General features: G+C 49.7%; 1 protein-coding gene across 1 annotated transcript in view; it reads left to right on the forward strand.

Moving 5' to 3' along the window:
- FOXRED2 (FAD dependent oxidoreductase domain containing 2) overlaps nt 1-17,908 on the forward strand; it is a 59,869-nt gene that overhangs the window by 25,290 nt on the left and 16,671 nt on the right. Inside the window, exons 4-5 of the mRNA XM_086958538.1 lie at nt 14,588-14,836; nt 15,877-16,043. Coding sequence (XP_086814664.1) covers nt 14,588-14,836; nt 15,877-16,043 — 416 coding nt within the window. The remainder of the gene's footprint in view (nt 1-14,587; nt 14,837-15,876; nt 16,044-17,908) is intronic.

A 17,908-nucleotide genomic window follows, 5' to 3' on the forward strand; every position in this document is an offset into this window, starting at 1 on the left:
GTGACCCACAGTTTGGTAAACACTGGTCTAAGTTATAACCTATGCAGGAAGTCAAGTTATAGCAGCTTTAGCCTTGCATTGCAAGATACTTTCATTATGTACTTCAGTATTTTATCCTTGGCCTTTTGGCTGATTTCAGTCCCAATATTGATTGACCGCTTCTGACTCAATTGATCATGGTTCCCTTTGGTTTCATACAATAACTTCACTACTTTTCTACCCTTCCACAGGTGTGGATGATTTGCAATACTGGGCTTGCCTCAGACCCCCATCTTTCTGCTTGCCCCCTTGATATCATCTATGTGCCCCCAACAGCTTACTGTAGCACAGGAAATGGGCACATGGGATCCTGTATGATTAAGTGAGATCCGGATTAGGTGCAGTTTTCCTGCTTAATATACATTTCTAATTGTCTCTATTCAAACCTGTGCCCAGCCTTTGATGCCATTATCAATGATTTTCTATATAATCCTCTGCTGTATTTTGGGAGCATAGGCGACTCCAGATCCACTCCTTTTCAGGTCTTGTCTAAGCAGCACATGCAATGTATGTTCGAGACATGCTTCAACTGCTCTGCGGGCTTTCAGCCCGCCCATCACTTTTCATTCTTTATTTACGTGTCCCTCCGAAAAACTTGGTTATATGTGGATAATGTGTATTTTTTTGTCCCTCCTTTTGGTATCTTGCTCCCTTCCATGGAGCAGGGACCTATTACCTATTACCCTTTCACTTTGCTCCATGTCTGATTGTTTATGTGCACTACTGTTTTTGGTTGGTTAGGTCTCGCCTAACGATGCAGCGCATGCGCTGCTCGCCTTGGCGAGACCTATTGTTGTCAGTTTGGGGGGCGAAGGGGGACAGGAGATGTGCACGTGTACGGCGTCTCTTTTGCTGAGGAGATGTGCACGCGTACCGACAGGTGATGTGCACCTGTACGGCGTCTCTTTTGCTGTGCGGTCCGCGCGCCCCTCGTTCCCTTCCTTCCCTCCCTCCCTATGCGTGCAATAACGTGGTGGTAGAGCTTGGCTTCATGCGCATAGGTTTGTTTACAGGAACCCAAGATGCGGCAGAGGAAGAAAATTCAACACAATAACTGTTCCTCTACGGCAGGCCCTTTACTTCCAGGAACAGTTTGCGCGCATTTTGAGCTGCAAAAGTAAAGTAATTCCTTTTCAGCTTCATTTACCTAATCCCCTGACACTTTAACAACCAGAAAACGGAAGCCCCACAGGGAAACTGAGCACCTTTTATACTAATTACCCATACAGTCGGGGAGACAGGCACCAGCTAGTTACGTCTGACGGTGCGCTATATGGCATTAATGCAAACAAAATAACAAATGATTCCTCGATCGCTTCCTGATTTTCACCCACGGGAGAGGCCATATAACACGTTCCTCCGCCCTGTTTTTTCCTCTGTCGGCGGAGCCAACCGCACACTCCACTGCCTACCGAGGACCCACCCCATCTATTGGACAGCACTGCGACCCGCACTGCGCCCTCCCTGTGTGCCCCCATTTCTACTGGCACATCAGCATATCCCGCCGGCTTCCCCCACATCTCTCTCTCCCCTTAAGCCAGCTGAACGGCACCTCATCCCTCTCAAGACACACCGCCCCCTCCAACGCAACCAACTCCCCTCCCTCACCTCACACAGTGCAGCAGCACTACGCTTGCGTTTTCTCATAAATTTTAACGAAGCTTCCCCTGAGTACCCCACCCTCACGCAGACCATAACTACAGGCACAGGGGAGCAAAGCACCCTCACCGACCCACTCCATTGTTCTCGGAAAAACTCCCTCCTCCTATGCCACCTTGTTTCCCCGCCTTACCCTTGTAATTAGACCCTGCCCCTCCCCAAGCCACAGAAACAAGGGCCCCCATGCCTCTCCACTCTCACCACTCCCAACCCCGCTCCAAAGTCGGCCGCCCCGATACCACAACCCCCCCCTGCCTCCTGCCACCCCTTGCCGTAGTGCCACCCAAAAACCTGGCTCCAGCTGCGCTTCTGCTGCAGCACCCAGGAGAGCACCAGCCCCCACTAGGACCAAGCAAGTCGTGCATACAGTACAGCAGGTGCCCGCCCGCTCAAATACATTGAATGGGAGAGTACAGCATCCACCGAGACCAAACCAATAATTCAAACATTCAAATGCGTGCACTTATCCACATATAACTTCCATGGGAGGACATCAGGACCAAACTAGTCCTGCAAACATTCCGCTCCTGCCCCTCCGAAACATTTCCGTGACCGCGCCATGGATCCTAGCCAGTCCCCTGTTCACCTTATCGAAACATTCATTTTTTCAGAAGACCTCGTTTCCCCCCCCCCCTTCCCCCCCCACCAACCCTGTCACAAGACCAGTTACACACCAGTGGGCAGAGCCTGGCAAAACATACCCTCCTCCCTGAATGGCGCCCAAATCGCCGCCCTGCCATTCTCCGGCACCTGCGCACACCTTGCCACATCGATGACAGCCACCCCACCCACCCCTCCGCCACCCGATCGAGCCCACCCCGTGCAACCCCTTCCCCACCAAAACATTCTTGCACGCTCCTCCACTCCCGCTACCAGATGCCCCACAAGGGTGCGGGGTGAGGACTAGTAGCACTGCGGGACAGGTCTCTGTGCTGCTTGTCCTGTGTGGCCAGCAAGTACATATGTGTTGGCAGTTCCCCCTCGGGGCAGAACACCCTCAAGAGCAGCTGCCCTTGCTCCTTGCGCCCGTCCTCCATGCCTGCATCACCACAGAAAGGGCTCGGGCAGGTCCGTGGCCCATGTGGGGGTGAGCTCACTGATGCAAAGCACAGAGTGCAGTACTCGCCAACTGAGACAGTGGATGGTTGCTTATCAGGTTCACTGTTTACTCTTTGGCACTATAACTTGGCTCATAATCCGCAATTGCTGTGCATAATGTTCGATCGCCTGCCAGCAGCAAAGTGCATCGTGCACAAACACATGGCGGGGGGGCTACTCCTTTAAAGACCGACATTGTGTTTATTTTTTTCTTCTAGTGTCTTCGGTGCCCCTGCTTTCACTACCGTGGTATGCCCCCCGTAACCCCCCCCACCAGCTGTTTTAAAAAACACTCTTGAGAAGGACTTTTTGGGATGTATGCTGTTTCTGTATATATTGACCCAGGTTCTGTCAAGTTACCCAATCTGGTAGAAGTGAATTTATTTTAGAAGCTGTTGTCATTTTTTTAAGTTTTTAGAATGTTTAGTTGTTTGGCATGTGTTTTTTTTCCATCTGGCTTTGTCGATTCCACCCTTTTAAATAACAAACACGTCCTGCTTCCTTGTTTTCTAAGCACACTGCAGGCTCATCTTGTTAGTGCTATATAGAAATGCAAGAACAATTACAGTGCACCACATCCAGCCACAACACTCAAAACAAATACACATGGGTAAAAGACATTGCCATTTACAACGCTAATAGCTCTAACTCTTGCAAATGCGAGACCTATTGCATTGCAAATGTTTGTTTCTGCCTGTCTTGTTGGCAGCATTAATTTTTTTTAATGTATATTTTATAACCGGCTGTATTTTATATATGTGAGGCTTGTAAATAGGTTGCAGCTGCACAGCACTAAATCCGCCGTAACTTTTGGCGCTTGTAAATATGTTTCGGCTGCACAGTGCTAAAACAGTCCGTTACGTTTGCCGCTTGTAAATAGCTTTCAGCTGCATAGTGCCGTAACATTTCCCATTGTATTTTTTTATATCTGTTACTTCTAAATAAGATTTGGCTGCACAGCACGAAAACACGCCCTAACGTTTGCAGCTGTATTTTATATATGTTCACACCGTAATGTTTGCCGCTGTATTTTATATATGTGTTGCTTGTAAATAAGTTTTGGCTGCACAGCGCAAAACACACCATAACATTTGCTGTGGCAGCATCCATTCTGTTTACTTAGTTGAATATTTTACAAACATGCTGTAACGTTTGCTGTGGCAACATCCATTTTGTTAACTTTTTTTCTATATTTTATATTTGGCTGTATTTTTAAATGTGTGGCTTGTTTTGTGTGCCCTCATCGCATCCTGAGGGCTGTGGGGAGTTTGCAGGGGCAACACCTTAGTTTCTAGGAGGTGCGGGGGCCCTCCTGTTGAATTCTTATTCCAAGGCAGGAGTGATCTATGTATTATCTGTCAGGAGCGTGTTTTGTTGAAATGAGATACTCTTCTTTTGTTACCTCAGATGGCTTCTGGTGTGGTGTGCCATGGCTGCTCTAGCGCCGCTATCATCCGCGGCTGCACAGGTGCCCTTTCTTCTCTTCTAACTGTGGCTGCATTGGCGCTGCTTGTTTTCTTCTAACTGAACCTGTTTGGGTGCCACTTGGTCCTAATTCTGCAACTAGACTGCTCAGGGGCCGCTTAGTCCTTATTACTGTAACTCGGGTGCCCCTTGTTAGGTCTCGAGCCTAGCGTTGCAGTGCGCAGCATTGCTCGCGCAGCGAGAGACCTCATGTAGGGGGTTTAAAAAGTGACCTAGGAATCACACACGCTTTCCGTTTCCCCCCGGCCATTGGGCTTTGCGTGCGTCTTTTTAACAAAGACAGCACACAATTGGGCAAAGGCGGGCGCATGTCCCGCCTTTGCTCCGCCCACATCCTATTGGTGTCTGTTACGCGCAGCAGCTGCATCTGGTTGTAATTATAAACGTGTTTATAATTATCGCGCGTTCGCTTTTCTGCTGCACTCGTCCCCGCTCCTATGTGGTGCGCGCGCAGCACTGGTTTTGATTCTGTGCTTGTTAGAGCAGCGATAGCACAGGCATTCGTCAAGACCTACAGGAATATCCAGCAGGTGTCGGAAAGGCTGCAGCTGGTTTTGTCCACCCTTGATGCCAAGGGGCAGCTGGTGTCTTGCGAACTGAAGGGGGCACCAGAGACCGCGAGGGCCTTCATGCTCATGTGCAGAGATGGCAGTCGGGTGAAGGCGGCAGCAGTCACCCAGTACCCAGGGTTGGTGCGTGCAGGAGACACCGAGGGCCAAGGGTGGCAGGGTTCAACGGGCACTCAGGATCCAGGCTTTGAGGGGTTTGCCGGAGCCAGGCTGGCCTGCCAGATCTTCCTCAAGGACAGGGGTACAGGCACCCCCAGAGACCAGCCTCATGACGAGGGAGGGGTGCAGCAGTCCAGGAGGGGCTTCACCTACCCCGGGACCCTCTGGTGCAGGGCTGGGAACAGCACCGAGAAGGACGAGCAACTCGTTAAGAATCCGTATCTGACGGCCTTACAGTGCCTAGAAGTAGGGTAAAGCGCCCACTGCCCAGGATGCTAACCATTCACCCCAGCCCTCTCCAGTCTGTCACTCTCCCCCGCTCTCTCTAAGACCCAGAATCTCTTTTGGCAGAAACCGAGTCTGCGCTGCTTGTAATTTACAGCTGTTTCGTGAGAACGAGATGGGTGTCGCTCATAACTGAAACTGACAAGAATATGAATGACTGACGGGGTTTCATGAGTGACTGGAAACCCTTTAACCCTTCATTGATATGCGGCGTGCTTTTAATGTTACGGTTTGTAAGTTTGCGACTTTTCTTCAACGTATTCTTCTATTATTATTGCCAATAATAACTTTAATATTAAAAATAATTAAATATAAAATGTCTTAACTTAAAACAGTATTTGTCTCTGAGAAGTCCGCTTCCCCTTCTCCCTCTCCTCATCAATTGCCTACTTTTTCCTACCAGAGTCCGTCTCTTTCGGTCTTCCAGAAACAAATGTCTCCCACTCTCTCGGAATCCGGTGCCTCACCCGAGAATGATGTGTCGCGCCCTCACCTCCACTCAAATTGCAGTCTCTCTCCCTCTCTATCTCGCGGTCTCTCTGCACTCTCCGCCCCATCTTAGACCGCGTGTTCATAAACTCCTTATTTCTTTATCGTTCCCGCCCCCACCTCCCCCCAACACGCTCTCTCAGAATCAAGCGTCCCCCTCTTCACTAGATCCCAGAGACTGCACTTCTCTCACAAGCCAATATTCCCCCCTGCCTTCATCCAAAACACAGCCTTCCCTTATCATTTCAGAAACAGTGCCCCTCTCCTCTCATAAAACAGTGACTCACCCTCTTCTTCCCAGATTGCAGCCTCTCCCTCCTCCCCATCACAGTCCAATGTCTTCCACCTCCTTTGATGAACCAATATCACTCGCTCTCCCCTCAAACAGGCCAGGGTCCTCCACTGGACACATTATCCAAGGCCACTCCTCTGAGAGTCCAGTGTCTTTCCCTCTTTCCACAACCCAAGTATCTCCCTCTCCTCTCTGAATTCAGTGTCTCTCGGTCTTCCTTTCAGAAATCAGCGCCCGTGTTTTCACGTAATCTAGTGTCTCTGCCTCTATCTTTCAGAAATCAGTGCCCTGTGTTCTCACGTAATCTAGTGTCTCTGCCTCTATCTTTCAGAAATCAGCGCCCCGTGTTCTTACGTAATCTAGTGTCTGCCTCTATCTTTCAGAAATCAGCGCCCCGTGTTCTCACGTAATCTAGTGTCTCTGCCTCTAACTTTCAGAAATCAGTGCTCTCATAAAAGTTTACTTTCCATTCCGTCTGTAATGCAACTGGTGCAATGCAATAGGTCTCGCATTACTGAATGTTTCAGCTATTGGTGTTGCATTATTATTAGCAATGCCAATAGCTCAAACTTTAATAATGCGAGACCTATTGCATTGCAAATGTTTGTTTTTTCTGCCACTGCTCAGGTGCCACTCACTACCTGGCTGCTCTAATGCCACTTTATACTGGGGCATGGGTTTCTAGCACAGCGGCTGTACTGGCACTGCTTCCGTATTATTACTGTGTCTGCACAGGTCCAGCTAACTCCCGTTCTGCACAAGAGCCACTTGTTTATTATTACTGTGGTTGCACTTTTTTTTATCCATGAACAGTGTTCAAGTCCTGTGAATAATATACTTCTATGGCTGCACATGTGCTTTTTTTTTCATTTTTTACCGTAGCTGCCAAATGTTTTTAATTTTATTTTTTATTGCAGCTTTATCCCCTTCGCTGCTCTGCACATTCCCCTGCTGTGCTGGGGGGAGGGGGGCGCGCGCAGCGCTCCCATGCTCATGACGAGCTCAGCTCGTCATGAGCTACAGTGCTCCTGTGCTCACTACGAGCTGAGCTCGTCACGGCCGCACCCGTTTCTTTAGAACTCTCAGCACAGCAGGGGAATCGAAATTTGCCTAGCTTACGTAACGGTAAGTTTCAATTCTATTAAGGACACGGAGGCGAGGATTATGCTATATCTTCCTTCGCTTTATTAACATAAAGACTCCACAGCAGCTTAGGAAAAGATATAATAAGAACAAAAATGCTTTAAACATAAAGCATTGACGTAATGTTCAACAAAAAATAAACAACAACTCCCAAGAGTCTCTTTGCGTAACAATAGTCCATAGTCCTTTTACGCTGTCCATCATCACTATATAACCGGACTTCTCATCATCTTCCTCCTCTTTCTTCGCGCAGATCACGCTTGAGCCTCATTGGTCCTGCTTAGCACCGTCGTTGCCTGTCAAAAAAGGAACAGCATCAGCGAGGTGGCCCAGGAATGCGACAACAAGGCGAGGAGCAGTCAGTGATTAACACATTATTGACCATGTAAAGGAAAACGCTTTACTTACTGCCATACGGGTGGGTAGAGACACCACTGTGGCCTGGGTGGGATAATCCTCGCCTCCGTGTCCTTAATAGAATTGAAACTTACCGTTACGTAAGCTAGGCAAATTTCGATTCTATGTCAGGACCGGAGGCTTCAGATTATGCTAGTTTAAAGCTTACTTACCACCAACTGAGCCAAATCCACCAACGGCTTAAAATAAAACCTCTTGAAGGTGGAATCCGAGGACCAATCCGCCGCGCGCATTAGGTCCTCCAGAGGAGCACCCACCGAGAATGCCTTAGAGGCCATGGCCCCCCTGGCGGAGTGTGCTCCAAAGAGAGAAGTATTGATGCCTGCTTCTTGCATGACCCATCGCACCCACCGAGCAATAGTAGGGGAGGAGACAGCTTTGTGTGGCTTCCGCAGGGCAATCAACAACTGACGCTCGCCCGGAGGGCGCAGATCCAAGGTCAGGTCCTCATATGCTTTGAGGCATTGCACGACACACAACTTAGGAGTGTCAGTAAAGGCTGGATAAGAAATGGAACGCGACGACGTCTTAGTACGCCGGCCCACGGTAAAAGTAACCCCATCCGGGGAAAAAATGCATGCAGAGACATCCAGCGCGCGCACGTCCGAGACGCGCCTACAAGAAACCAGACATAACAACATGGCTAACTTCGCCGACAGCTCCTTAAGAGACAGATAAGAATTGGCTGGCCACGACAGGAACAAATTCAGAACCAAATTGACGTCCCAAAGGACGGAGTACCTGGGTTCTGGCGGCAGTGCGAGGCGAACAGCCCGCAGAAGCCGGCACACAAAAGGATGTTCCCCTACCGGGTGGCCATCGATGTTATCATGGCCCGCAGAAATCGCCGACCGGATAGCATTGATCGTCCTATACGCTAGACCCTTGTCGGCCAAATGCGCCAGGAAATTCAGCACGGGAACAAGGCCTGCGACCAAGGGATCCAGATCCCTTCGTAAACACCAACGCATCCACTTAAGCCAAGCGGATCTGTAACGCTTCGTCGTACTATCGGCCCATGTTTTGGAGAGCAAGTGCTCAGCCGACCCCGAAAGGCCCGTGAGCGCCCAGCGTCTCCTGAGAGCCTCCATGCCACGAGGCGGAGAGTGTTCTGCACGACGAGAGGGTGAGGTTCCTGATCCGGGTTCGTCAGGAGCAGAGGAAACAGGGGGAGTAGGATTGGAAAATCCCAAGAAAGTTCCAGAAGAACCGGAAACCATACTTGAGACCTCCACAGCGGTGTAACCAACACCAGTTCCGCACCCTGGCGGCGTATTTGAGCCGCCGTTCGCATGATCATGGAGAACGGGGGAAACGCGAACGGCTGTTCCCGACTCCAATCCTGCAAGAACGCGTCCGTGGCCTCCGCTAGAGGGTCCGGCCTCCAGCTGTAAAACCGCAGCAGCTGGTGGTCGAGACGGGACGCAAAGAGGTCCACCGAGAAGGGGCCCCAAAGGGAGTGTAGCCACCGGAAGACTTCCGGATCCAGTTTCCACTGGCTGGCGTCCCTGAGATGTCGAGAGTGCCAATCCGCTACCTGATTGCACTGGCCTGGCAGATACTCCGCCGTCACCGCAATGTGACGAGACAGGCAATAATCCCAGAAGTCCTTCGCTAAATCCGCCAAGGCGCGGGAACGAGGACCTCCTAGGTGGTTCACATACCGAACCGCCGAAATATTGTCCATCCGTAACAGGACACAAGCCTTGACCGAGTCTTTGGTCCAACAGCGAACTGCGAAGGAGCCCGCAAGGAGCTCCAAACAATTGATATGCAATTGTTGTTCTTCTGACGACCAGGCGCCGCCGGTGGAAAATCCCCGCACCGGGCGCCCCAGCCCGACCTGCTGGCGTCGGACTCTATGATCAGGTCCGGAGCCGAACCGAAGATCGCTCGCCCATTCCATGCCTCCATGTGAGACAGCCACCATGACATTTCCTCCTTCACTTCGTCCGTGAGGGGAACCCACTGGTCGTAACACATCCCACGGCGCAGATGCTGCGCCTTCAAGCGTTGCAGAGCCCTGTAGTGCAGCGGGCCCGGGAAAATCGCCTGGATGGAGGACGAGAGAAGGCCCACCACCTTGGCGATATGACGCAGTGACGTACGTTCCCTTGCGATCGTCTGCCGCAGCAGGTGTCGAATCTTCGCGACCTTCCGACCCGGCAGGCTCAAGACCGCCTGTACCGAGTCCACCACGAAACCCAAAAAGGTGATCTGCTGAGTGGGAACCAAAACCGACTTGGAGCCGTTGATGACGAACCCTAGTCTCTGAAGCAGGCCGACAGCTTGACGCAGCTGGCCCGCCAACACCTCCGGGCACTGCCCCATGAGGAGGATGTCGTCTAAGTATACAAGCATCCGGACCCCCTGACTTCTGAGAAACTCCACCACCGGGTGGAGGACCTTCGTGAAGCACCACGGGGCCGAAGAAAGACCGAACGGCAGGGCGGTGAATTCGAACACCTTGTCGTCCCACAGGAATTGTAGGAAGCGACGATGAGGGGGATGGATGGGAACGACCAAGTAGGCATCCTTGAGATCCAGTCGTACCATCCAATCCCGAGGGAGGAGCACGTCTCGAAGGAGGTGGATCCCCTCCATCTTGAAGTGACGGTAGACCAACCACCCATTGAACTCTTTGAGATTGATCACCGGCCTCTTGCCCCCATCCGTCTTGTCCACTAGGAAGACGTTGCTGAGGAACCCATGTGGGTGGCGCGTTGATAGACGGATGGCTCCCTTGCGCAGCAAGTCTGAGACCTCTTCGTCTATCAATCGCGCGTCGGATTCTGAAAAAACCATCGGGCGCGGGGGCCTCGCCTGAGTTGGCTGGTCGTAAAACTCGATATGGAAACCTCTTACAGTTTGCAAAACCCAAGCGTCGGCAGTGAGCAATTCCCACTCCCCGTAAAAGCTTGCCAGCCGCCCCCCAATCGGAACTTGATCCAAGCAAAGTACACTTACCGGGGGCATTTCCTTGTCCGGAGTTCTTCTTGAACCCTCTGCCACCATAGCGCTGTCCCCTCGTGGGGTAGAAGTTGGTGTAGTTGGCTGAGGTCTGGTACTGACCTCTTCCGGAGCCTTGTCCTCGGTTGTTGGTCTGCTGACCACGGCCGATCGCGCGGCCCCTGCCGCGACCGGCCCCTCCAGAAAAACGCTGGTGGAAGACCTTCTTGATGCTGGACTGAGCCTTGTCCAGCGACGTGAACGTATTCACGAACTTTCCCAGCTCGCGGATGAAAGGCTCACCGAAGAGGCCACCCTGAGCCACGGCACCTGCCTGCGACGAGGCCATGTCCCCCAGCTTCGGATCCAGCTTGATAAGGAGCGAACGCCGCCTCTCCGTGGACAGGGCACAGTTGGCGTTGCCCAAAAATACGATCACCCTCTGGGCCCAGTTGGAGAGCACCTCCGGTGAAATGGCGGTGCCATTCGCTCGAGCCTCCTCCGCCATATCGAGGATCTTCGTGGCGGGCCCGACCGCATCCAACAACTTGTCCTGGCAAGCCCGCCAGGACCGGTCGATCCCCTTCCTGGGGTCCTTCATGAATTTCGCCAGGAAGGTGGCCATCTTGGGGTCCAATTCTGGTGTCATGGCCACTTTCCCTTCCAGAGTAGGCCGAGGACATTCCCCACGCAGGCAACCCCTCGCCTCCTTTTCTAGGGGCTTGCGCAGCCTACCCGCGACAAACTTCGCCACCGTCTCCCCCGGGGCCCAGGCCGCGGATCGGGGGTGGACGATCTCGTCCGGGTCCAGCATGCCCGACTCGTCTCGGGGCATCTCCTTCGCTGAAGGTGTCGGAAGCCAAGAACGGGTCGACTCCCCGTCGTCATCCGTGTCCGGAGAGTCGTAGATCGGGGAGGCGGGCGCCGTAGACACGTCGCCCGAAGTGCCAGGGTCCACCAAGGGTGCAGGGGGCACCGCCGTCGCCTTGGCCAGGAAGGCGTCACGAAGCCGCTCGAAAGCGCCCCTGTCCACGCCTTGGGCCTCTGATGAAGGTCCCTCCCCACAAGGTCTCTTCGGAGCGGGTGGCAACCCGCCGGACGTCCCCGGGAGTTCGGGGGACGGAGGCACCTGCGCCGCTGCCAGCTTCGCGCACTCCTCCACGATGCGGGCGGAAGGCGGTCCTCCATGGGCCCTACCACCTCCGTCACGCAACGATAGATGGAGTTGTCCACCGCCTGATAGAACTCATCATCCTGCAGATAGGGGCAGGCTTCCTCATCGTATTCCCCTTCCATCTCGGAACCAAGGGCAAATGCGGGGCACCCAAGAGGGCGGCAACCGAGAAAGTTCTCGAATGTGGGCAGGCCAAGCGGCTGCGATCACGTTTTGGGCCAGCTGACGTGGCAGGTGGGCTGCACCAACCCCCAAGCGCGCAGACCCTCCTCGCCGGGACCGGGTCTACGTACCCCTCAAGCGCGCTAGGCCACACACGGGTAAAGAGGTGCACAGATCTCGCCCGAAGGCGATTCACGCGGTCAGAACCGCTATACAGACCCCAGAGGGCGTCAAAAGTGGGCAAAAGTACAGACCCGGATCACCAGGTGTCAGAGGGGTACGCGAGGATCGGCCCCTGCGCAAGCAGACTCCACGGCGCGGCTCCTCGCACTGCGGAGGCGCGCCGGAGGGTCGGCGAGACGACAGGCCGCCCCCTTGCGGTCTATGTACACACCGCACACAAGTGGGAATAAAGTCGCGTAGGAACGAAGAACGTTCCCGCAACTGGGGACTCTGTAAGGGAATAAACCATGCAAGGAGTCCCCCAAAGATCGTACACAAGACAATCAATCACAATGAAAAGGAAACAAATAGAAAAGCACTTATCTGGCTGCGGGAGCAGCGAAGAAAGAGGAGGAAGATGATGAGAAGTCCGGTTATATAGTGATGATGGACAGCGTAAAAGGACTATGGACTATTGTTACGCAAAGAGACTCTTGGGAGTTGTTGTTTATTTTTTGTTGAACATTACGTCAATGCTTTATGTTTAAAGCATTTTTGTTCTTATTATATCTTTTCCTAAGCTGCTGTGGGGTCTTTATGTTAATAAAGCGAAGGAAGATATAGCATAATCTGAAGCCTCCGGTCCTGACATAGAATTAGCCCAGCGTGCGAGCGTTCTAAAGGCCATGACGAGCTGAGCTCGTCATGAGCACCGGAGCACTGTAGCTCATGACGAGCTCAGCTCGTCATGAGCATGCAAGGTGTTAAATAGTGCAAACACGGCCCAATAGTACTGGAGCGCTTTACATGAGCACAAGTTGCATTACACAAGGACACATTATTTTTTTGTAGGCACAGGGAAAGTAAGTGATTTGCCCAAAATCACAGGATATTGAGCCGACACCGTCATTTAAAAAACACCACAATTAGAAGGGCTTTAGGTTTAGCCACTTTACATGTAATTAATTGTGGAAAACCTTTTAAAATGCAAAATAAACACCTGCGTGATTGTTGCTGCTCCCTCATTGACTCATTGGAAGCAAGAACACTACATTTCCCAGCGTGCATTGGGCTGTCCTTCAGAGCTTGGGGCTTGTTTTATATGCAACCTCAGATGTCCAATATGACTCGCATGATCTCTTATGGGAGTAAATGAGTGATCAACAAATTGTACGTTCTTTCAATTGTTAAAAGTTTTTAATCGCCCTCAGATGATTTTATTTTCATTAATTTGTAATTACTGCCTTAAAGACTAGGAGACCATTTCACCCACCCCTGTTCTAAGCTCAGAAGTAAAATTCAGACACTTTTCCACAGATTATGACTTATACCTGTACTTTGCAATTCCTGCCCCAAGGTTAACTTCACTGAACCACACGAGGCTGCTCTAGCTTCGTGCAAGTTATGTAATATTTCAGATCTAAAGATAGTTGGCATAATTAAACTTCCAGGCGGCTTTGGGCCTGTGAACCAAAGTTCAAAGATTAAATTGCTTCCTGAATAGTTATCCAAGAACAGATCACAATTGGTCTGGTTCTTCGGAGACATCCTGAACTGGAATTTGCCTTTTGTAAATTCAGAGCATAGATTACAGCAGGAGGTGTGTTTAATCTGTCATTTTATTGTGTTAAGCATAACTTTCCCCTTATACTAATTCTTCAGACTGTTTAATACTCTAGTGATGCAGTAGCACACAGAGGGTTATAGTGCTTTTGACTTGCATTGAGGCACTTTTCTTTCTGTCTGTGCTCTAAAAAGCATTGGAATGTGTCCAAAAATATTTCCTAAGGCAAGCATTTATTCCTGAATCGGACTGCATGACCCAGTGTGTAGTAATTGTACAGTTCTTCAATCCCTGGCGGCACAGCACCCAGGATAATATGCTGCATGGATAAACACTTACAAGGTCCAAACGTGAGACCTATTGGCTATGCCAATGCTTGTTGTATACAGCTTCCAACAGTGCTTCACTGTTCTCACCCAACTAGTGTGTGTGTGCCCTGATTGCCAGAGTGGTATAGACATTATTTCCCTCTTCAGTGGACCAGCTGTGATCTATTTTGCTTTAAAAATCAGTGTCTTAGATAACCATATGTCAAACTGCCAAGTAATACCGCTCCAGGCCAGGTCATACAGTTTCAGGTCAGGGACCCTTCAGACCGCCCTTCGCTCTTGGCAACTGTTCGCCCCCACCCATATCAGCCTACCCAATTGGGAGTCTATTTCTCAGGAGATCCTTCTCTCCGTCCTCCCCTCTACATATATCAATCTACCCCCCCTTGCACCTCTCTCTCCTCATCTCTCTTTCCCCCCGATTTCTGTCCCTCTCCCTGCTTTTGATCCTTTCCATGATGAGGGATCCATACATTTCCTCCTCCCATTGATGTATGTGGCTAAAATAGATAAGGACTGCAGTTGTTTCCTCCACAAAATGACGTCTTGCCAGCTGAAGATGTAGGTAATAATCACTGTATCTTCAGGAGCATCTCACTTTCTCATCACTAGGGCGATCAACAATGGCTTGTTGGACACCTACCAGCTGAAGTCTCTCGATGGGCTACTTGAAGGTGACCTTGAGAATCTAGCCCTTGTCAAGGACGCTACAGGTCGCCTGCACGTCAGCCATAAGCGCTACCTGGAGCGGGACCCACAGGCCTTTCCACAGGACGAGCTGGACAACTTTGCTGCCCGTGAGGCCTATGATCGTGTCATCCGCTGCCTGGGCTGGGACTTCGACTTCTCCATTTTTGACAAGTATGTGCCACAGCTGGCCAAGAGTGAAATAAATGCAAGGCTAAAGTCAACACCCATTCTATCTCTGTTATCAAATAATGATTAAAAAATTGTAACTTGAGCCACAGGCCCCAGTAGTTGAAATGATTGAAATGATTTCAGGATTCCTACAATTCACCTAGATAGCTCCCCAAGATTGTTCTTAGTAATTGGGGTCTTAGTACTTTCAAGATAGACTCTAAGCATGGCCTTTCCAGTGTAGGTCTTGGAGGGCCTATTCCATGCAAGGTTGTTAGACTAAATACTCATTGTGTCAATACGTTTCATTCAATATACTTTACTTAGAATTATCTTACAAGGGTAGCCTCAGAATCGGTCAGATAACTGGCCTATGTTGTTTACCCTTGCTCTTATCTGTAGCCAGGTTACATCATCGGTTACCCAAAATACATCAGAAGTTCGACAAAACAACACAGGACGGACATTGTAACTACTCCACGGGCAGACACATAAATTCTTGTTAGGGTGACACCATAAATGACACATTATGTGCAATGACTTTAGCAAGATGACAACTATAGCCACGGAGAAACCGCAGATTTTAGATAAGGTGACATACTTTATTATCCAATCTGCACAGGGAGTGCCTCAGAAGGTCACAGAGAAAATCTGCTGTTCCCAACACGTCTATGCAAGATGACATCGCAAAATGGCCACCATTTACTTTAATCTTCTATTCAGTTAATGTTAACAAGGAAAATACATATTTGTTGAAGGGTTTTCAGGTTATCGCATTCTTACTTTCACATACAAATATCAGCCCAGCTCCCTAACTGTTTCTGTTTCTTTTCTCTCAAAGATACAGCCCAAAAATTAATAATGGATAGTTTTGCAAATTTTTATCAATTATTTTCTGTTTTTTAAAACACTGACTGCTTGGGAAAAGATGTTGGCTTAGTAGTAATGTAAGAGTTTATTAACAAGACAAGCCTCGCCATCACTTTTCAGCACTATACTTCTTCCAGGCGAGCCAGATTCATTTTCGTCTATCCTTATTTCAGAACCATAAGACTGGCATCGGGCACTGGGCGCCGCAAGAAGTACCCCCTGCTCAAGCCCAGCTATGAGGCCCGATCTACAGCTGGTCTCTTCGTACTAGGCACAGCCAGCCACTCTATCGACTTCCGACGATCGGCCGGCGGCTTCATCCATGGCTTCCGCTACACAGGTGAGTACCTTCTGGTACCCAGTAAATGGCAAATGTGTACATAGTAGCTCTTAGAGGGAAACATCCTTTACACCGTAACTGGTACAACGCGGTACCGTTATGACGCAGCTTTAACAACGAAAGTCATTACAACGACTTTCGCTGGAGGGCGCTCTAGGATAGGGGATAGTTTAATTTACTATCCAACACCTTCCCTACTATCCACGGGGACTGGTGTTGGAATAGTAAATTAAACTATTCACTATCAGCGCCCCCCCCCACGCAAGTCGTTGTAACGACTTGCGTTGTTAAAACTGCGTCATAATGGGACGCGTTGTAACGGTACGCGTTGTACCGTAATACATCCGCTCTTAGAAGAGCGACTTGCATCTGCTGGCAGTATAGCAGACTTTGGCCTTTTATAAGTCTAAGTTGACTGCACATCTTTTTCGGGACCTATTGCTTACAACATATATAGAGTGAGCTTTGGGTCAGCCCACTTAAGCCATTAGCTTTTTCATATCAGCCTTGTTCAGCCATTTGCTTTAGGTATTTTCAATCACATCTTAGATCAGCCCCAAGGAGTTTCTTGTTGTCCGTCTAGTTATCATACTGCCTCCTAAGGAGAGCTTGCATTACAAAGAATAGGAGATGTTTTTACATCTTTAAAAAAAACACAGCCATCAGATTTTTTAGTCTCATTCACGTTTTTGTCACCTATACACAGTGTGTACAGAAAGCAACACTTTTCTGTTTTTAGGTCTTGCCTAGATAGGGCTTGGGCTGTCTCTTCAAGACATGCTGTATTCAGTATATTGGCTTTAAGCTCCTCCCATGTGCCAACTATGTTTTTAACAGGCTCCTTTGACTGTCTTTTGTAAATGCTTCTTATTCATTGGTTAGTTTCTTTTGTAGTCCTTCCTTAGTCCCTCCTTTTCTACTATTGTTAACTCCCATAAGTACTACCCCTTTTACATATGACATTACTCAGGATATTTTATTTACTGTTTCACAGCACTCTTTTGTTAATCACTTCTTTGTCGTAGCTGCAATTGCAGGCACAACAGTTACATACTTCCCCAACCCCACTAACCATGACATGTTGTTTTTCTAATTGTTCTTATAATTATTGGTGTGTTTTGTTATGATTTCATTTGCATTAGCATGCGCTATTCCATAAAAGCGTGTGCAAGGCAACATTATTTATATTTTTTTGCTGCATGGCACGCTGCGCTTGATCTTAAAAAGTGGTGGCCATGCGTTTTGTGTATGCTGCTCCCCCAACTCAACGTTTTTTTTTCATCTTAAACAATGGCGGCCGCATGTCTTGAGGCACCGCTCACCAAACTCAACAATTTTTTAATACCATCTTAAGCAATGGTGGCACACCGTACTATATCTTTATTATTGGTGGCTGCACATCTTTTCTTTTTATACGCGTGGCTCGCCCAACTCAACACTTGTGGCTCTATGGCGTCTAGCATGAGCTCTTTATGTAGACTCAGCACCAAATAATAAAAAAATGCTGCGTCCTTTACCACAGCAAGATGACACCATTCTCCTGGGCAGGTTGCACACGCGTCATAGTATTTCTAAACTTGTCCACTGTTGTTAAAACATTTGAAACGCCATTCATTGCCAGCCTGTTCTGCCCAGCAGAGTAAACACAGCAGCCCTTCTCGTGGCAAACCAGCCCCAAATACATATTAACACTTGCACATTGCACACCCGTTGTAGGCGCACTGTTACCGGTTGCTGTTCCATCGCCAAAATCAAAGTCTGGCCTGGCAAGAAGCAAGTAAGATCCAGCCAGTAGAAGGTGAAGCGCAATATGCACTATCGAGCCTGGTAATTTCATGCCCGGCATGTTAATACCAAAACTACTC

The sequence above is a fragment of the Lissotriton vulgaris genome, chromosome 1_1, assembly GCF_964263255.1.
Source record: "Lissotriton vulgaris chromosome 1_1, aLisVul1.2, whole genome shotgun sequence".
Lineage (NCBI taxonomy): Eukaryota > Metazoa > Chordata > Amphibia > Caudata > Salamandridae > Lissotriton > Lissotriton vulgaris.